General features: G+C 39.3%; 1 protein-coding gene across 2 annotated transcripts in view; it reads left to right on the forward strand.

The window, feature by feature from the left end:
* Window positions 1–9,754, forward strand: part of b3gat1a (beta-1,3-glucuronyltransferase 1 (glucuronosyltransferase P) a) — a 35,439-nt gene extending 25,685 nt beyond the window's left edge. For both annotated transcript variants that reach the window (XM_067419057.1, XM_067419058.1), the window contains 2 exons: window positions 3,790–3,893; window positions 4,060–9,754. In XM_067419057.1, the coding sequence (XP_067275158.1) occupies window positions 3,790–3,876 (87 nt within the window). In that variant the 3' untranslated portion in view covers window positions 3,877–3,893; window positions 4,060–9,754. The remainder of the gene's footprint in view (window positions 1–3,789; window positions 3,894–4,059) is intronic.
* The last annotated feature ends 3,547 nt before the right edge of the window (window positions 9,755–13,301 follow it).

Genomic DNA, 13,301 nt, shown 5'->3' on the forward strand with positions numbered 1-13,301 from the left:
TGAAAGACATCAGCAAGGGAGATGGAAAAGAAAAGATGAGTCAGACAGTGTTTCTTGAAGTTTAATGAGGCAGATGATCATTTTTTGTTCTGATTACTTCATCTTCAGTTTAAAACATCCATAACAGAAAAAACATTAAGCACCAAAACTTTGGCCACCAAAATGTTTCTGGCAAGAAGGATTTTTATTACATTCGGAGTAAATGGCAATTGATTGTGATTGAGTTGAGGCTCGCTCAGCCTGTGTGTAAGAGAGACTCTCGTGGTGAAATCAAAACAAACAGCACACACATAGAAACTCGCTTACTTCTAAATCTCCAGTGCGGCACGCCCATCAAAACCCAGCGTTCAGGAGAGAGCCTCAAAACCAGTGGAGTAAACAGCCTGTTACTTATTAGTTATGATGTTTTTGAATGTTAAAACCACACGAACATCATTAGTTGACCTCAGACAACAGTATAAAAAAATTAAAAAAGCCAGTTCATGACACCTTTAACAGTTTGGAGCGCACTTCCTGAAGGTAGCAACGAAATACAACATAATGTCCTCATTATCTTTACCTGGAGTACAGTACAGCATCCATCACCCATTAGCTTTTCTTACAACAGGAATTTTATTATTGCTGTTTATACATTAACCCAAACTCTCCCATCATCTAGCTTTAAAATGAATTGCAAGGAATTGCCACCCTGCGTCACATGACCATGGATAAAATGACTTCCTTGAAGTGCGGGAGTGGCTCAGTGGTTCATGTAGATTGTCTACAAACCGAACGATTGGCGGTTCGATCCCCGGTTCCACCTGACCAAGTGTCGAAGTGTCAATGAGCAAGACACCTAACCCCAGCTGCTCCCGATGAGCTGGATGGCGCCTTACATGGCTGACATCGCCGTCGATGTATGAATGGGTGAATGCTTGGCAAAATGTAAAGCGCTTTGGATGGGCATAGGGTCTGTTAAAGGTGCACTATGCAACTTTCCGTCCACTGGAGGGCGCCTATTCAAAACAAATGCGTAGTTTGATGACGCAAAGTGTGAGCGCAGCATCTTGGGACATGTGGTCTTCACCTCACAGCCGGTGGAAAATAGGACTCGGGCAGAAATCACGTTCATGCATGCGGTTATTAAAGGGGGGGTGAAACACTCAGTTTCAGTCAGTGTCATGTCAATCTTGAGTACCTATAGAGTAGCATTGCATCCTGCATATCTCCGAAAAGTCTTTATTTTTTTTATAATTATATAAGAAAGATGCGCTGTTCCGAGTCTTTCCGAAAAAAGCCGAGCGGGTGGGGGCGTGTCGTGTGAGTGGAGCTAAATAATGACGTGTGCAGCAGCGCGCTGCAGTGAGGAAAGTGAGTCGCTCTGTGAGCAAAGTGATTCGCTCTGTGAGCAAAGTGATTCGCTCTGTGAGGAAAGTGATTCGCTCAGTGAGGAAAGTGATTCGCCCGCCGCGTGAGGAAAGTGATTCGCTCTGTGAGGAAAGTGATTCGCCCGCCGCGTGAGGAAAGTGAGTCGCTCTGTGAGGAAAGGGATTCGCTCTGTGAGAAAAGTAATTCGCTCAGTGAGGAAAGTGATTCGCCCGCCGCGTGAGGAAAGTGAGTCGCTCGGTGAGGAAAGTGATTCGCCCGCCGCGTGAGGAAAGTGATTCGCTCAGTGAGGAAAGTGATTCGCCTGCCGCGTGAGGAAAGTGATTCGCCCGTCGCGTGAGGAAAGTGCTAATACAGATCGACCGCCGGCCTATCAGTGGGTAAGTCAGTAGCTACTGGTTATATCACCTGTTTAGCATCCTACAAGCCAGCGCTTTGATGGGCGTAGCCTGTTGCTTTCGCTCTCTCCCTCGCTCTCTCTCACGCGCTTCCGGTAGAATTGTCCGTAAGGCCCATACAAGGAAATTCCGCCCCCACTAACGTCAATGGGAACGCATGATCTCAAAAAACTTGCCGAAACTTATGACTAACCGGAAGTAGTATTTTTGACAAAGAAATACTCCCATCAAACGTCCACCTTAACTTTTGAAACTTTGTCTATGTTTAGTATGGGATTCCAAGTCTTTAACAGTGTAAAAAGATCAGTATGCATGAAACAGCATTTCACCCCCCCTTTAACGTTACTGTAGTGTAAAGCAGAGCAGGACCGAGTGTTATGGACCTGAGCACAGCTGCTGGAGCGATTGTTAAACAAATACCCGCCTCGCGAATACCGGGACTTTTATTATGACAGGACGGGACACATTCGCCGGGCGCCTGCACTGATCTGCTCTTCCGGTTATGATTTTGAGGTAATGCAGCTCTGTTTATCATATTAGATACATTTAAGTGTGTTTAAAATGATGTTATGACGTTACTCTGTGCGTTCACTTGTTCACACTGCTAAGAGTAAAGCGCTCCTGTCAAATAAAAGCCGAAACCGAGGGTAACGCAGATGTGACGCGATTGACAGGCGACTTCCTCAAACGCTATGCTGAAACGTCCCGGCCCTTAGTTAAAATAGCAATTTTCTCACAATTTACAAATAGTTGGAAACATCTGGGATATTCAGGTACTCAACTGAACAAAATATATAACACTGGCCTAGTGGTTTTTGGATATTTTACTGCAAAAATACTACATAGTTCACCTTTAAAAGCGCTATATAAATGCAGTCCATTTACCAAGTGGCCATCATATGTTCCCTTTGCTCACAGACTTGTAAAAAGGCTCTTCGTGAAGGGTCTCAGATACCCCTACAAATAGCGTCCCCTTCCCAAAGTGCCTTACAAGGGTGCAGAAATACGGTTTGAAATGTAGCAATTAATTTGCTTCATTCTTGAACGAATCAGCCATTTGAACAAATCGGCTGAGCTAATGACTCAATGACACATTCATTACGACAGTCATTTGCCACCACCTACTGGTGGTTTAGTTTTATATTTGAAAGTATCATTGTATTTGTCCATCATTTGATATTTGTTTATATCTTGCAGCATTATTTATGCCGCTGTAAGTAAGCAGTGGAAATGCATGCTACCTCTGAGCTCATTTAAACAGTCTGTCTAAACTGTAAATGCAGCTTCTGTGATTCCTCTGCAGTGGAAAGATGGATTTTGTTGATACTGATTTAATTTGATTGCTAACAACCCTATAGTGTCTTATCATTCTAATTAAACATTGATCAACTTTAAGAATTTGACATGAGAGATGACACATTTAATAAAATCCTCAGCACTTCAGATCTGTACCCAGAGAAATGCTAAATTTGGATGTACGCAGTGGATGGTGTACTGCTGCTGAGGAGGGACTTTATATCTGTGAGTGTTTGTGAGCATTACCGTGTGGGAGTGCAGAATGTGAACTTAACGATAAATAGAAAGACAGACGGAGCAAAAACTTTTCTGAAAACAAGACTTAAGTAAGAGATGACAATGAGAGAGACAGTTATACTAACCTGATGAATTGTTATATGTATATATATATGTGTATATATGTGATTTTAAAAGCTGTTTCTGTCTAAAGTTGTGAATTTAACTTGGAGTATTACATAAAACATTTTCGAATAAATCAGTTTCCATCCCATGAACAAAATCAGAAACTGGAGCAAGATAACTAATAAAAAAGAAAGTGGCTGCAATCAATGAACCCACTGTGGCTCTTTTTTTCCCCCTAAGTGATAAATTGCTTGCAATATCAATGTATTTTTTAATACAGAAATATAAAAAAAAGACCATGATGTCATTGACCCGGCACTGTGAAGCAGTTCATCATTACAACAAATTATCCTCCACTCCATAAACCATAATGTGTTTTTTATTACAGATTCTTGTGTGGCACACACGGACGGAAAAACCTGTCCTGGTGAACGAAGGCAAGAAAGGCTTCACAGACCCAAACGTGGAGATCTGACATCTGCTTCATCGACGGTAATGAAAAAGCAATCTGTTGAGCCTTAATCACAGTGTCACTGAGCGAATATAGGGTCATTGAAGGACACGAGGCTGTGTTTAAAATGCATCTGGCCCTGCTAAGTGATGAAATGTGGCTCTGTACAGATGTACAACTGAACACTACTCTTACTTTGTGTTGCAGGGATGCGTCCAGCAGGACCCAAAAGGGAAAGGCAGGGAGTTATTACCAACGAACCCACCGCATTTTTGAACAGTTTGGATGCTTTTTCCTGTAAACCACAACTAATGAGTTCAATAATATGGACCTATTATTCTAAAGCACAGATAGTCTTTTTTAGGGCAATATCAGTATTTTGTGAGAACAAAACCAGAAGTGGCGTATATTGACGAGGGAACATCTGAGAACTGTTTTAACTGCTCACTTCAAGGATTTTATGAACTCTAAGAAGAGACAAAAAATGTCTGACCGAGAGCGAATGCTCATCAATTTAAGGACGTTGATGTTCCATCATGTCTAATGGACTGACACTTAAACATAAAGAAGGGAATGTCTTCTTTTTTATATAATATGTATTATTAAGTTTGTTTTGTTGTTTACATCACTGTCTTGCTAGCACAGCACTACTGATATTTTGCCTCAATTGAAGTTCAGCGTCACTCTCGGTATTAAACCAGTTCTATCATATCCCAGGGCTAGCTGCTATACTGGATTTAGCGATTACAACGTTGTAACACGGTCCTCATGACTAAGACCTAAATGATATGAATAGCACTTGAATTTGTTCCTCTGTGTCCACTGTTCCTGTTAGGACATGCGTTGTAAATATAACTTAAAGATGAACAATCAGAGACTTTAAAATAAAGTGATCTAGCATTCAACCGAACAAGCGATGTAACTACTGTATTTGTACTTCAGTTTAAAGTAAGAATCCATAGTTTAGTTTACTATTATAGCATCCATAACACTTCACTCATGTTCACAGAGATCTTACCAAAGGACGGAGCTGATGGGTATAGGGTTTTACAATGCTAGCATTCAGTATTGGGAGAGCAGCATAGAGCTCGCTCAGTAAATATTCAGATGTATTTATATGTCAAACCGAGGCTTTGGGCTTTGCAGAGGAAATCTCTTGAAGATATGTTGCTGTTCTAATGAAGCTAAAGCCGGAGACACCTGGGAATCAAGAGCGAATCAAATCTCTGCTTGCATTAAGCAAAGCCATTTTCTTATGTCAAAAACGGAGTATTCGAGGCCCATCACTGCACAGCCGCAGAAAATCGTAACATGTACTCGTATTATGATAAATCTGGCTTTATTAGCATTAGACTCAATTTGTATATCTCTTTAAGCCGTGTTTTTACTGCTTACAGCAGATTATAGACCCAAAGTCGTTTATTTCCAATGGTCCGGATTCCAGTGTCGAGGGAAATCGGGTCTCCATTGGTTGTCGTGATATCACGGATTCGCAAAACTTTTAATGGGTACTACTCCACGTTATAATTACCATTAAAGTCTGTTTTAGTTAGCTTACATGCTAGCGTGGCACACAGATATACGATTAGCCTGATTAGCTGATACACTATGCACTTGCACAGTCATACATGTATTCATAACCATCTTTAATGTAATTTCGCAAGTCAATTCCTTTATTATTATTTATTAATAGTTTATAAATTGAAAGACATTACATTATGTCCAATTTGTTTTATTATGCACTAAACGGTGAGCAATTATATACATATTTTAAATTAATATAATTTGTGTGTACTTAAATCTATTCGATAATTGAATCCCTCAAAACATATCTTTGATCACCAAAATGACAAATTTTAACGTTTTAGCTTGACTGTAACTCTACACCCTTACTTCATTTACTATATGCGGCTCATGAATATGCTAATTAGCCCCGCCTCTACTCACACCAGCTCATAGATCCACTCGCTCAACTTTACTGCTGTAAACGCTGCACAATGGCAAGTGGAAATACTGGTGTAATTCAGACAAATATGTTTAAACCAGAAACTGATTCAGAAGAAGAGTGAATCAAACAGGCCTGTCTGCAAGTCGTGGTAATGCGTTTTATGTATCGCTCTCTACAACTTCCGACAAAACGGTACATTAATATGATTAGCCTTTTGCTTGGCCTCTTTATCAAACAGCTAATCGTTTGTGAAGTAAGAAACGCGGCACGCGGTCTTAAGTCCGCTGCGGTTTTAAGGAGAAAATACTGAGCTATGGTGTTGATTTCTGAATTGTCTTATAAGAACCACATGTTTTTTACATTTTCCACTTGATTTTTGTCTTTAAGGGATATTTTTGCCGATATTTAGCCAGCTTTGTATTGTTCCAGTGTTGGTAGTATATGGACTTTTAACAGCCAAATGATTTTGCAGACAGGGATATCTGGGTGCAGGTAGCGTGGAGAGAGACTAAACATTGTTCATTTACATACACTTGTAACAATACAGAGCTACAAATCTATGAAATTGTCCTTTAACCGATGGCTGATGGAGACCTGGTTTCTCACGACAGTTTTTTAAATTCTCCATCTAAACAGTATGAGACAGTTCGCCCATATTTGATTTACTCAGAGCAAGAAGGAAAACGATCATTTTTCTAACTTCATCCTAAACTGATTCAGAAGAACTGATGTTATGATAAGCATCATTTATGTTGTTTGTATTCTCCAAAAGTTGTCATTTTTCCTGCATGTTTTAAGGCGTTTATTAACCAAAGCATGGTCAATTAATGAAGGCTGAGGCTCTCCTGGGAGACACGAGCAGAAACGCGGTCGCTTCACAGTTAAATTCAGTTCATGTCAACTGCCTCTAGGGGACACGTGCAAAAGACGTAGACAGTGAAAAGTCGGCTAGTCGCGTCTTTTAAGATGCTACATTTTTATTCGACACTGCAATGGTCACGATATGACATCACACTGCGCATATTTTTTTAAATATATATTTCAGCAATACATCAGAAAGGTTAAAAATATCCAATTACTTCATGGTCTGCGGTGTACCAATCTTCTATTGGTCACACTTGATACGAATTTGAATCGGAAACAGTTGTCAATGGAGAGACAGAAATCTCTGATTTCATAAAAAAAAATATCTTAATTTTTTCCGAAGAGGAATGAAAGTCAGTCCAATTTAATTTAACCATTAAAGCTACACTGTGTGATATTTTCCCCCATCTAGCGGTGTAAAGGTATATGACCATCCAGTGAATATTAGTTTCTGTTCCTCTCAATTCTGATTTCGTTTTAACTCCTACGGTGGCCGATTTAGTCCAAGATTAACACGGCAATCCCCCTCTTCACATTCGCCACGGTGCCATCGAGTGTTAAAACGCGAAAGGCGAAGCTTGAATTTACGGGTGTGTCCCTCTTTGGCTAATGTACTTTCAAGAGAATAAACTATCAAACTAAAAAATAAAACAGATTTCATAGGGTCCTCCTAAATTAAATAACATTCACTGCAGAAAATGAGGATTTTTGTTGTCCAGTACACATTCAACACATCCTTAGATCAAGATACTTTTACTTGACATGCAAAATGAAGAAATTAAGTCTAGTTTTCTGAGAAACTGAACAAAATGAAGTGAGTCTATGCTTAAAACAAGAGCAAATATCTGTCATTGGTATGAAAATTACTTTGAATTAAGTAGATTTTACTGAACCCACAGGAAGATATTTAGTGTTTTAATCATAAAATCACTTTCACAAGATATATTATCTCAAACTTTAAGCTATTTTTTGTCAAACTAATTAAAAAGTTATGGAGATCTGTATTTTCAAACTTTACAGTGTCACTCAGACATTTACACGTAAAGAGAACGTTCTGACGTATTCAATTTATTCCTTAAACGCTCTTTAATTGTTCTTAAAGAGGTGTTAAATTTACAGCATAACCGCTGTAAATGATTTATCAATGCCCTTATAATCTTTAATTAAAGTTACTTCCTCTTGACACAACATCTCCTGTCACTCACATGACATCACACCAATAGCAGACCACAGACATCCAATCAGTTCCTAATGTACAAAATCAAGTCCCGCCTTACATTTTGCCTTGTTTTAGAAGCCGTCTCACTCGGATATACGTCACAATAGAAAAGAAAAGACTTTCGCATCAAAACTGAAGTATACTTTAGGCTGGCTCATAACATTGGTTAAAGTTTGAAAAGCAGCAGAGCTATAATAAACACACTGTAAACACTTATGGCATTTAAAATATACTTCATAACCCTGAGCACAAAAAGTAAAGAAGCTGTCAGCATTTTCATGTTTCACCTGGAAAACACATTTACGGGTAATGTGGAGTTTTGCTGCATTACTTATAGCTATTCATAAACAGTGTTTAAAAAACATGCTCAAGCACAAGTCCTTCATATGTCTGACCTTATTTGAGGAATGTTCCACTAGTATTTCATCAATGCTGCTTCAAAGATTTGAATGGGTTAGTAATTCTTGTCACTTTAACAACCCATAATTATCTCATCAATCAGTGAAGGATGAATAGCACACGTTTAACGGAGGGAAACAATTCAGACAACCTCCTCCTTGTGGGATGTGATGGACTATTGCTCTAGGACGTTTCAGGAAAAGCGACTCCTCGTTTCTTTGTAATTTCTGAAGTTTGTGCGAATCAAAGTCTCGACTGAGCACACACACACACATAACGACACACAACGCTGCGCTCTTATCTACGGCTAACAAAGTACCACATCCCTAATGCGTTTCAAAAGCCTCTTGAGCTCACGGAGGCATTCAGAGCGGCCAGACAACACACACACACAGACTAATGAAGGCCAGGAGACCGCCATTAAACTGAAAGACTTTTTTTTCATCTTGCATCTTCTTTTGTTATGAAATTAGCACGCTCAGTCCATTAAAAGATGAAAACCGTAGATAAAGGTGGACCTTACACTAGTATTTTGACTCTTTCTGAACACACTGGCAATTGCTTTTATTTGATTCAGGCCTTTTTCCAGCATTTCATTAGTCTGTGGTCACAAGAGTCAACTTCTCTGCCAGGTTTGTTTCCATGCCCTGAAAACCCACGTCGTCCACCCTTTCTTTCCGCATTCACCTCCAGAGCACACGAGTGCACGGATCTCACAATGCAAGACAATTACTGTGTCACCTGTTAGCCGCTAAAATTAATAGTTTGCTTCAGAAGAACACGTTCGCTAAGGCAAAGCAAAATATGAAAAAAACGTGAATTCATTCGTCAAAATATGTCTTTCTTTTTCACAGCTGCCGCCACAAAACCCCCACTTAATGTGTTGAAGAGAACTGTTGTACAAGGTTTATGTATTTATTCTATATTGATATATTTATGTATTTATTTACATTGCAGTCTTTTTTTGAAGCTGAACTGAAATTCGGCTCAAATATAAAGCATCCGTTTCTTTCTTCTCCCGTGAAACACCGGCTCATGTGTTTTCTCATCCTGCTGCTGAACTGGGACTTGAGTGATGGACTAACGAAACACGGCTCATTAAAACCCCTCGTGGGTCACGACCTGCAGCACAAGCCTCCTGTTATCAAGGACATCTCTCCTGATCTCCACATCTGATTCCAGTCCGCATTCGCACCGTTGTATAATCATCCAAACTCATGCCAGGATGTTTGGTCATTTATGTTTTGTACAAGTGATCAGATTTCCACGTTGCCCACCACGTGCTTTTGCTGGAATTGATATGTTTGCCCAAACACACCCACCTTCATCTTCTCTCTTGCTTTCAAGTTGCGAGATGAAACATTTCTGCATGTTGCTCTTGTAAATGTTCTTCTTCTTTTTGTTCCACAGATCATCTCAGAACGAAAGAGAATAAAACTGTCAGAAAATAATAAATGTGTTAGGAAAAAAGACCATGTGTTTGGAGTTATTGAATGTATATTTCATCATATTTATTGTGGGTTTGTTTATTTTCTTCCTTTCTTTTTTCGCTTTGGTACCACTTGCACAAGTAAGGTGTACATTTCTCAAAACTCTTAGTGCTAATATCACAACAGATCATCAAAAGTGCACTTTTTTCAAACATTTCAGCATGTTTTCCATTGTGTTAGTACAATACACAAAATCACATTCATTTAAATGTTTCATTCACTGCCTTTCATAAAGATCTTACTGTTAAACTTTTGATTTGCATCTCTTCTCATTCAGTTTAATACATGTGTGTCTATTATTTAATCTAACTGATCTGAATGGTTAATCAATTAATCATTTGGTGCACATAGAGATTTCTATAGATATAGTTTCTATGGTGCGTTTGTGATTTTCAACATCGATTACCAAATGTAATGATTTTTTTTTTACATAAGTGATTTATCTTATGATAAATGGCACTTTGTACAATGTTTTGTGTGTGTGTGTGTGTATTAGAGAGAGAGAGAGAGAGAGAGAGAGAGAGAGAGAGAGAGAGAGAGAGAGAGAGAGAGAGAGAGAGAGAGAGAGAGAGAGAGAGAGCAGGATAAAGTAAAGGGAGAGGAAACAGTATCGATGCATCAGAAAGGAGACAGATGGCATCAAATCCTCATGGCTTTGTCATACTTCATTACACCTTTTGATAACACACTAAATATATAACATTATGGATTCAATTACATAAGTTAGTAATGTGATTGTGTTTTCTAATGTGGCAACTGTAGCCTGTACTATAATTAATTCAGCCACGGGGGCGATCTGAAACACGTATCTTGCATTGTTTGCTGCTGAATGTGAAAGTACTAAACTGAAAGAAGATGAAACAGTACAATCATATTGTGTTTGAAACAATTATTATGTGGACTGCGAATATGTGCAATTGAATGAAAGCATTACATCAGGTTTGGAAATAATGACTAGCCGTGATAGAAGTGCGATCAGTTTGGACTTGTGTAAGAGTTTAGAAATTGTACCTTACTTGTGAAAATAGTACCAAAGCAAATAACAAGTAAACCAAATTGAACATTTTCAGTGATATTTGTTTATCACTGAAAAGTTCATCATACTATTTCGACTCTTTAAACAGCATTATGGTAGCCTGACAAGCCAGACCCACATCAAGATGTTTGGTCTGGAAACTCACCATAGACAGCTCAATCTGAGGGGCGGATAAACGGTTGTCTTTCAAACTCCCTCTGCACGCGATAGGATAGCGCTACAACCAACCAGAGCAACGAAGGTGAAGCAGAGCTTGTTGATAGATTAAACATTCGCCGTATCCGGTCGGCTAAACTCCGAACACATCTGCCCTTTTTAAGAATGACTTCAGTGCCATTCGTTGTTCTTTTCTCAGAGAAAAGCTTAACTCCAAGTCTTCCAGAGTCGCGGTCATAGCTGATTCGAAAGACCGCAGTTGGCCAGTTTCTGTGTTTACTAGAAGCACGCAAGCGCAACTCGGCTGTCGTCATTATGGCCCCGCCCACCGACTCTATACACAATGTGATTGGCCCGTCCAGATTGTGAGGAATACAGCTCAGAAGGGTATTGAGAGTTCCTAGACGACACTTGCGGTCAGATTAAATTTGCTGCCGCTAGGGTGCGTCTAGATTTCTAGGCTAGCATTATGGTACAATATCTTCCTTACCTGAACATGACATTGCGTTCTCTCCATATTTCCACTACAGCGCTCTGGATCCTTCACTGTATACTGACAGTCACTCACTCCCGTTAAACGTTCACTCTTTGAATTCTTGCACCGGGAACAATACAAGTCGACACCATTATGACTAAAAGTTTGCTAAGTAGTGTTTCCAGCTAAAGCAAGGCGGTATTTGACTGGTAAGTGTATCATTGCAGACTGGTGGGAGTGGCCTTGGATGGCAACATGCCCCAGTGCATTATGGGTGTTGAAGTTTTCCTATCTATTTGGCAAAAGGAAAGACAAACTTTTTTCTTTGTTTCGCTAGTCAGGTAGCACAGATTTAAACTCACCTTTCTACTACATCAGCCAAGTTAATGAAAGCTCATGTTGCCAGCGGTGAAGTATCCATTTATAAAACAAAAGAAAACAAGCTGTGTTACTATTGGCCGGTTTCAGGCCTATTCTCAGACTAAAATGCATGTTTGAGTTGTTTTAACTGAAAACAACATATCTTAAAATAATATATTAGTGCCATTGTTTTGTCTTAAGATGCACATCAGTAATGTTTTCTTTCTAAGGCACATTTTAAAAAGCTACTTAAAGGGATAGTTCACCCAAAAATGAAACTTACACCATAAAGTACTCACCTTCAAGCCATTATAGGTGTGTATGACATTCTTTTTTCAGGCACATGCAATCAGAGTTAGCCTATATTAAAAAATATCCTGGCTCTTCCAAGCTTTATAATGGGAGTGAATGGTAATTCAACCCACAAAGTGCATCTATCCATCATAAAAGTAATCCATACGGCTCCAGTGTGTGTGAAAGCAATAACTTTTGGTGCTCTAGTGGTTAATAAATAAAACTGCATGTGTCTATCTGAAGAACATTGCAGCCGGAGCTAATTTGTTAAAGCTGTTTATGTCTATGGCTCCTCCGCAGCGGTGCGACCCGAACCGGACTAAAATAGTCTGAATATAAACACTTACACTTATAGTGTACTGTATTGATTCAGATTAAGAGAAAAACACGGTTTGGAAAATGGATTCAGACTCATTATATAAATGTAGTACATTTTGAGCACAAGAAAGTGACCAAGTGTCGCGATAATAAAGGCCTTCTGAAGCGAAGCAATGCATTTGTGTAAGAAAAATATCCATATTTATAACTTTAATCACTGGCTTTTGTTAACGGTCATACGCAAGTCTAGTTCCAGCGGAAGAGTGACCTCTGACCCGACGCTTGTCGTATTGACGAATGCAGAAGCGCAGAGGATTGAGCAAAACAAAACACTGGTCACGGATTGGAAATCTACAGTGAACATTTTTTAAGAGAAATGTGGGGGGAGCTTGAGTTGGTTGTTTGAACCAGGAGAGGCGTCGACTCTCACCTGAGCTTTACTCGCGATGTGTCGGGTCAGAGGTCACTCTCCCACCTGAACTAGGCTTGTGAATGACCGTTACCGGAAGCCAGAGATTATAAAGTTATAAATATGGATATTTTTCTTACAAAAAGGCATCTCCTCGCTTTTTTTAACCCCTGGAGTCGTATGGATTACTTTTATGGTGTTTTTTTTGGGGATTCAAAAAAAAAGTTCACTCCCATTATAAAGTTTGTAAGTATCAGGATATTTATATATTATATATATTATATATTATATATTAATATATTATATATATTAATATAATTCTGATTGTGTTTGGCTGAAAGAAGAATGTCATGTACACCTGGGATGAATTGAGGGTGTGTAAATCATGGGCTAGTGAACTAACCCTTTTAATGTTCTCATTTAACTAATGCCTAATCCTGGCTTAATCTAAGCCCTGTCAGTGAAACCGGGCCTAGGGAGG

The sequence above is a fragment of the Pseudorasbora parva genome, chromosome 16 (assembly GCF_024679245.1).
Source record: "Pseudorasbora parva isolate DD20220531a chromosome 16, ASM2467924v1, whole genome shotgun sequence".
Lineage (NCBI taxonomy): Eukaryota > Metazoa > Chordata > Actinopteri > Cypriniformes > Gobionidae > Pseudorasbora > Pseudorasbora parva.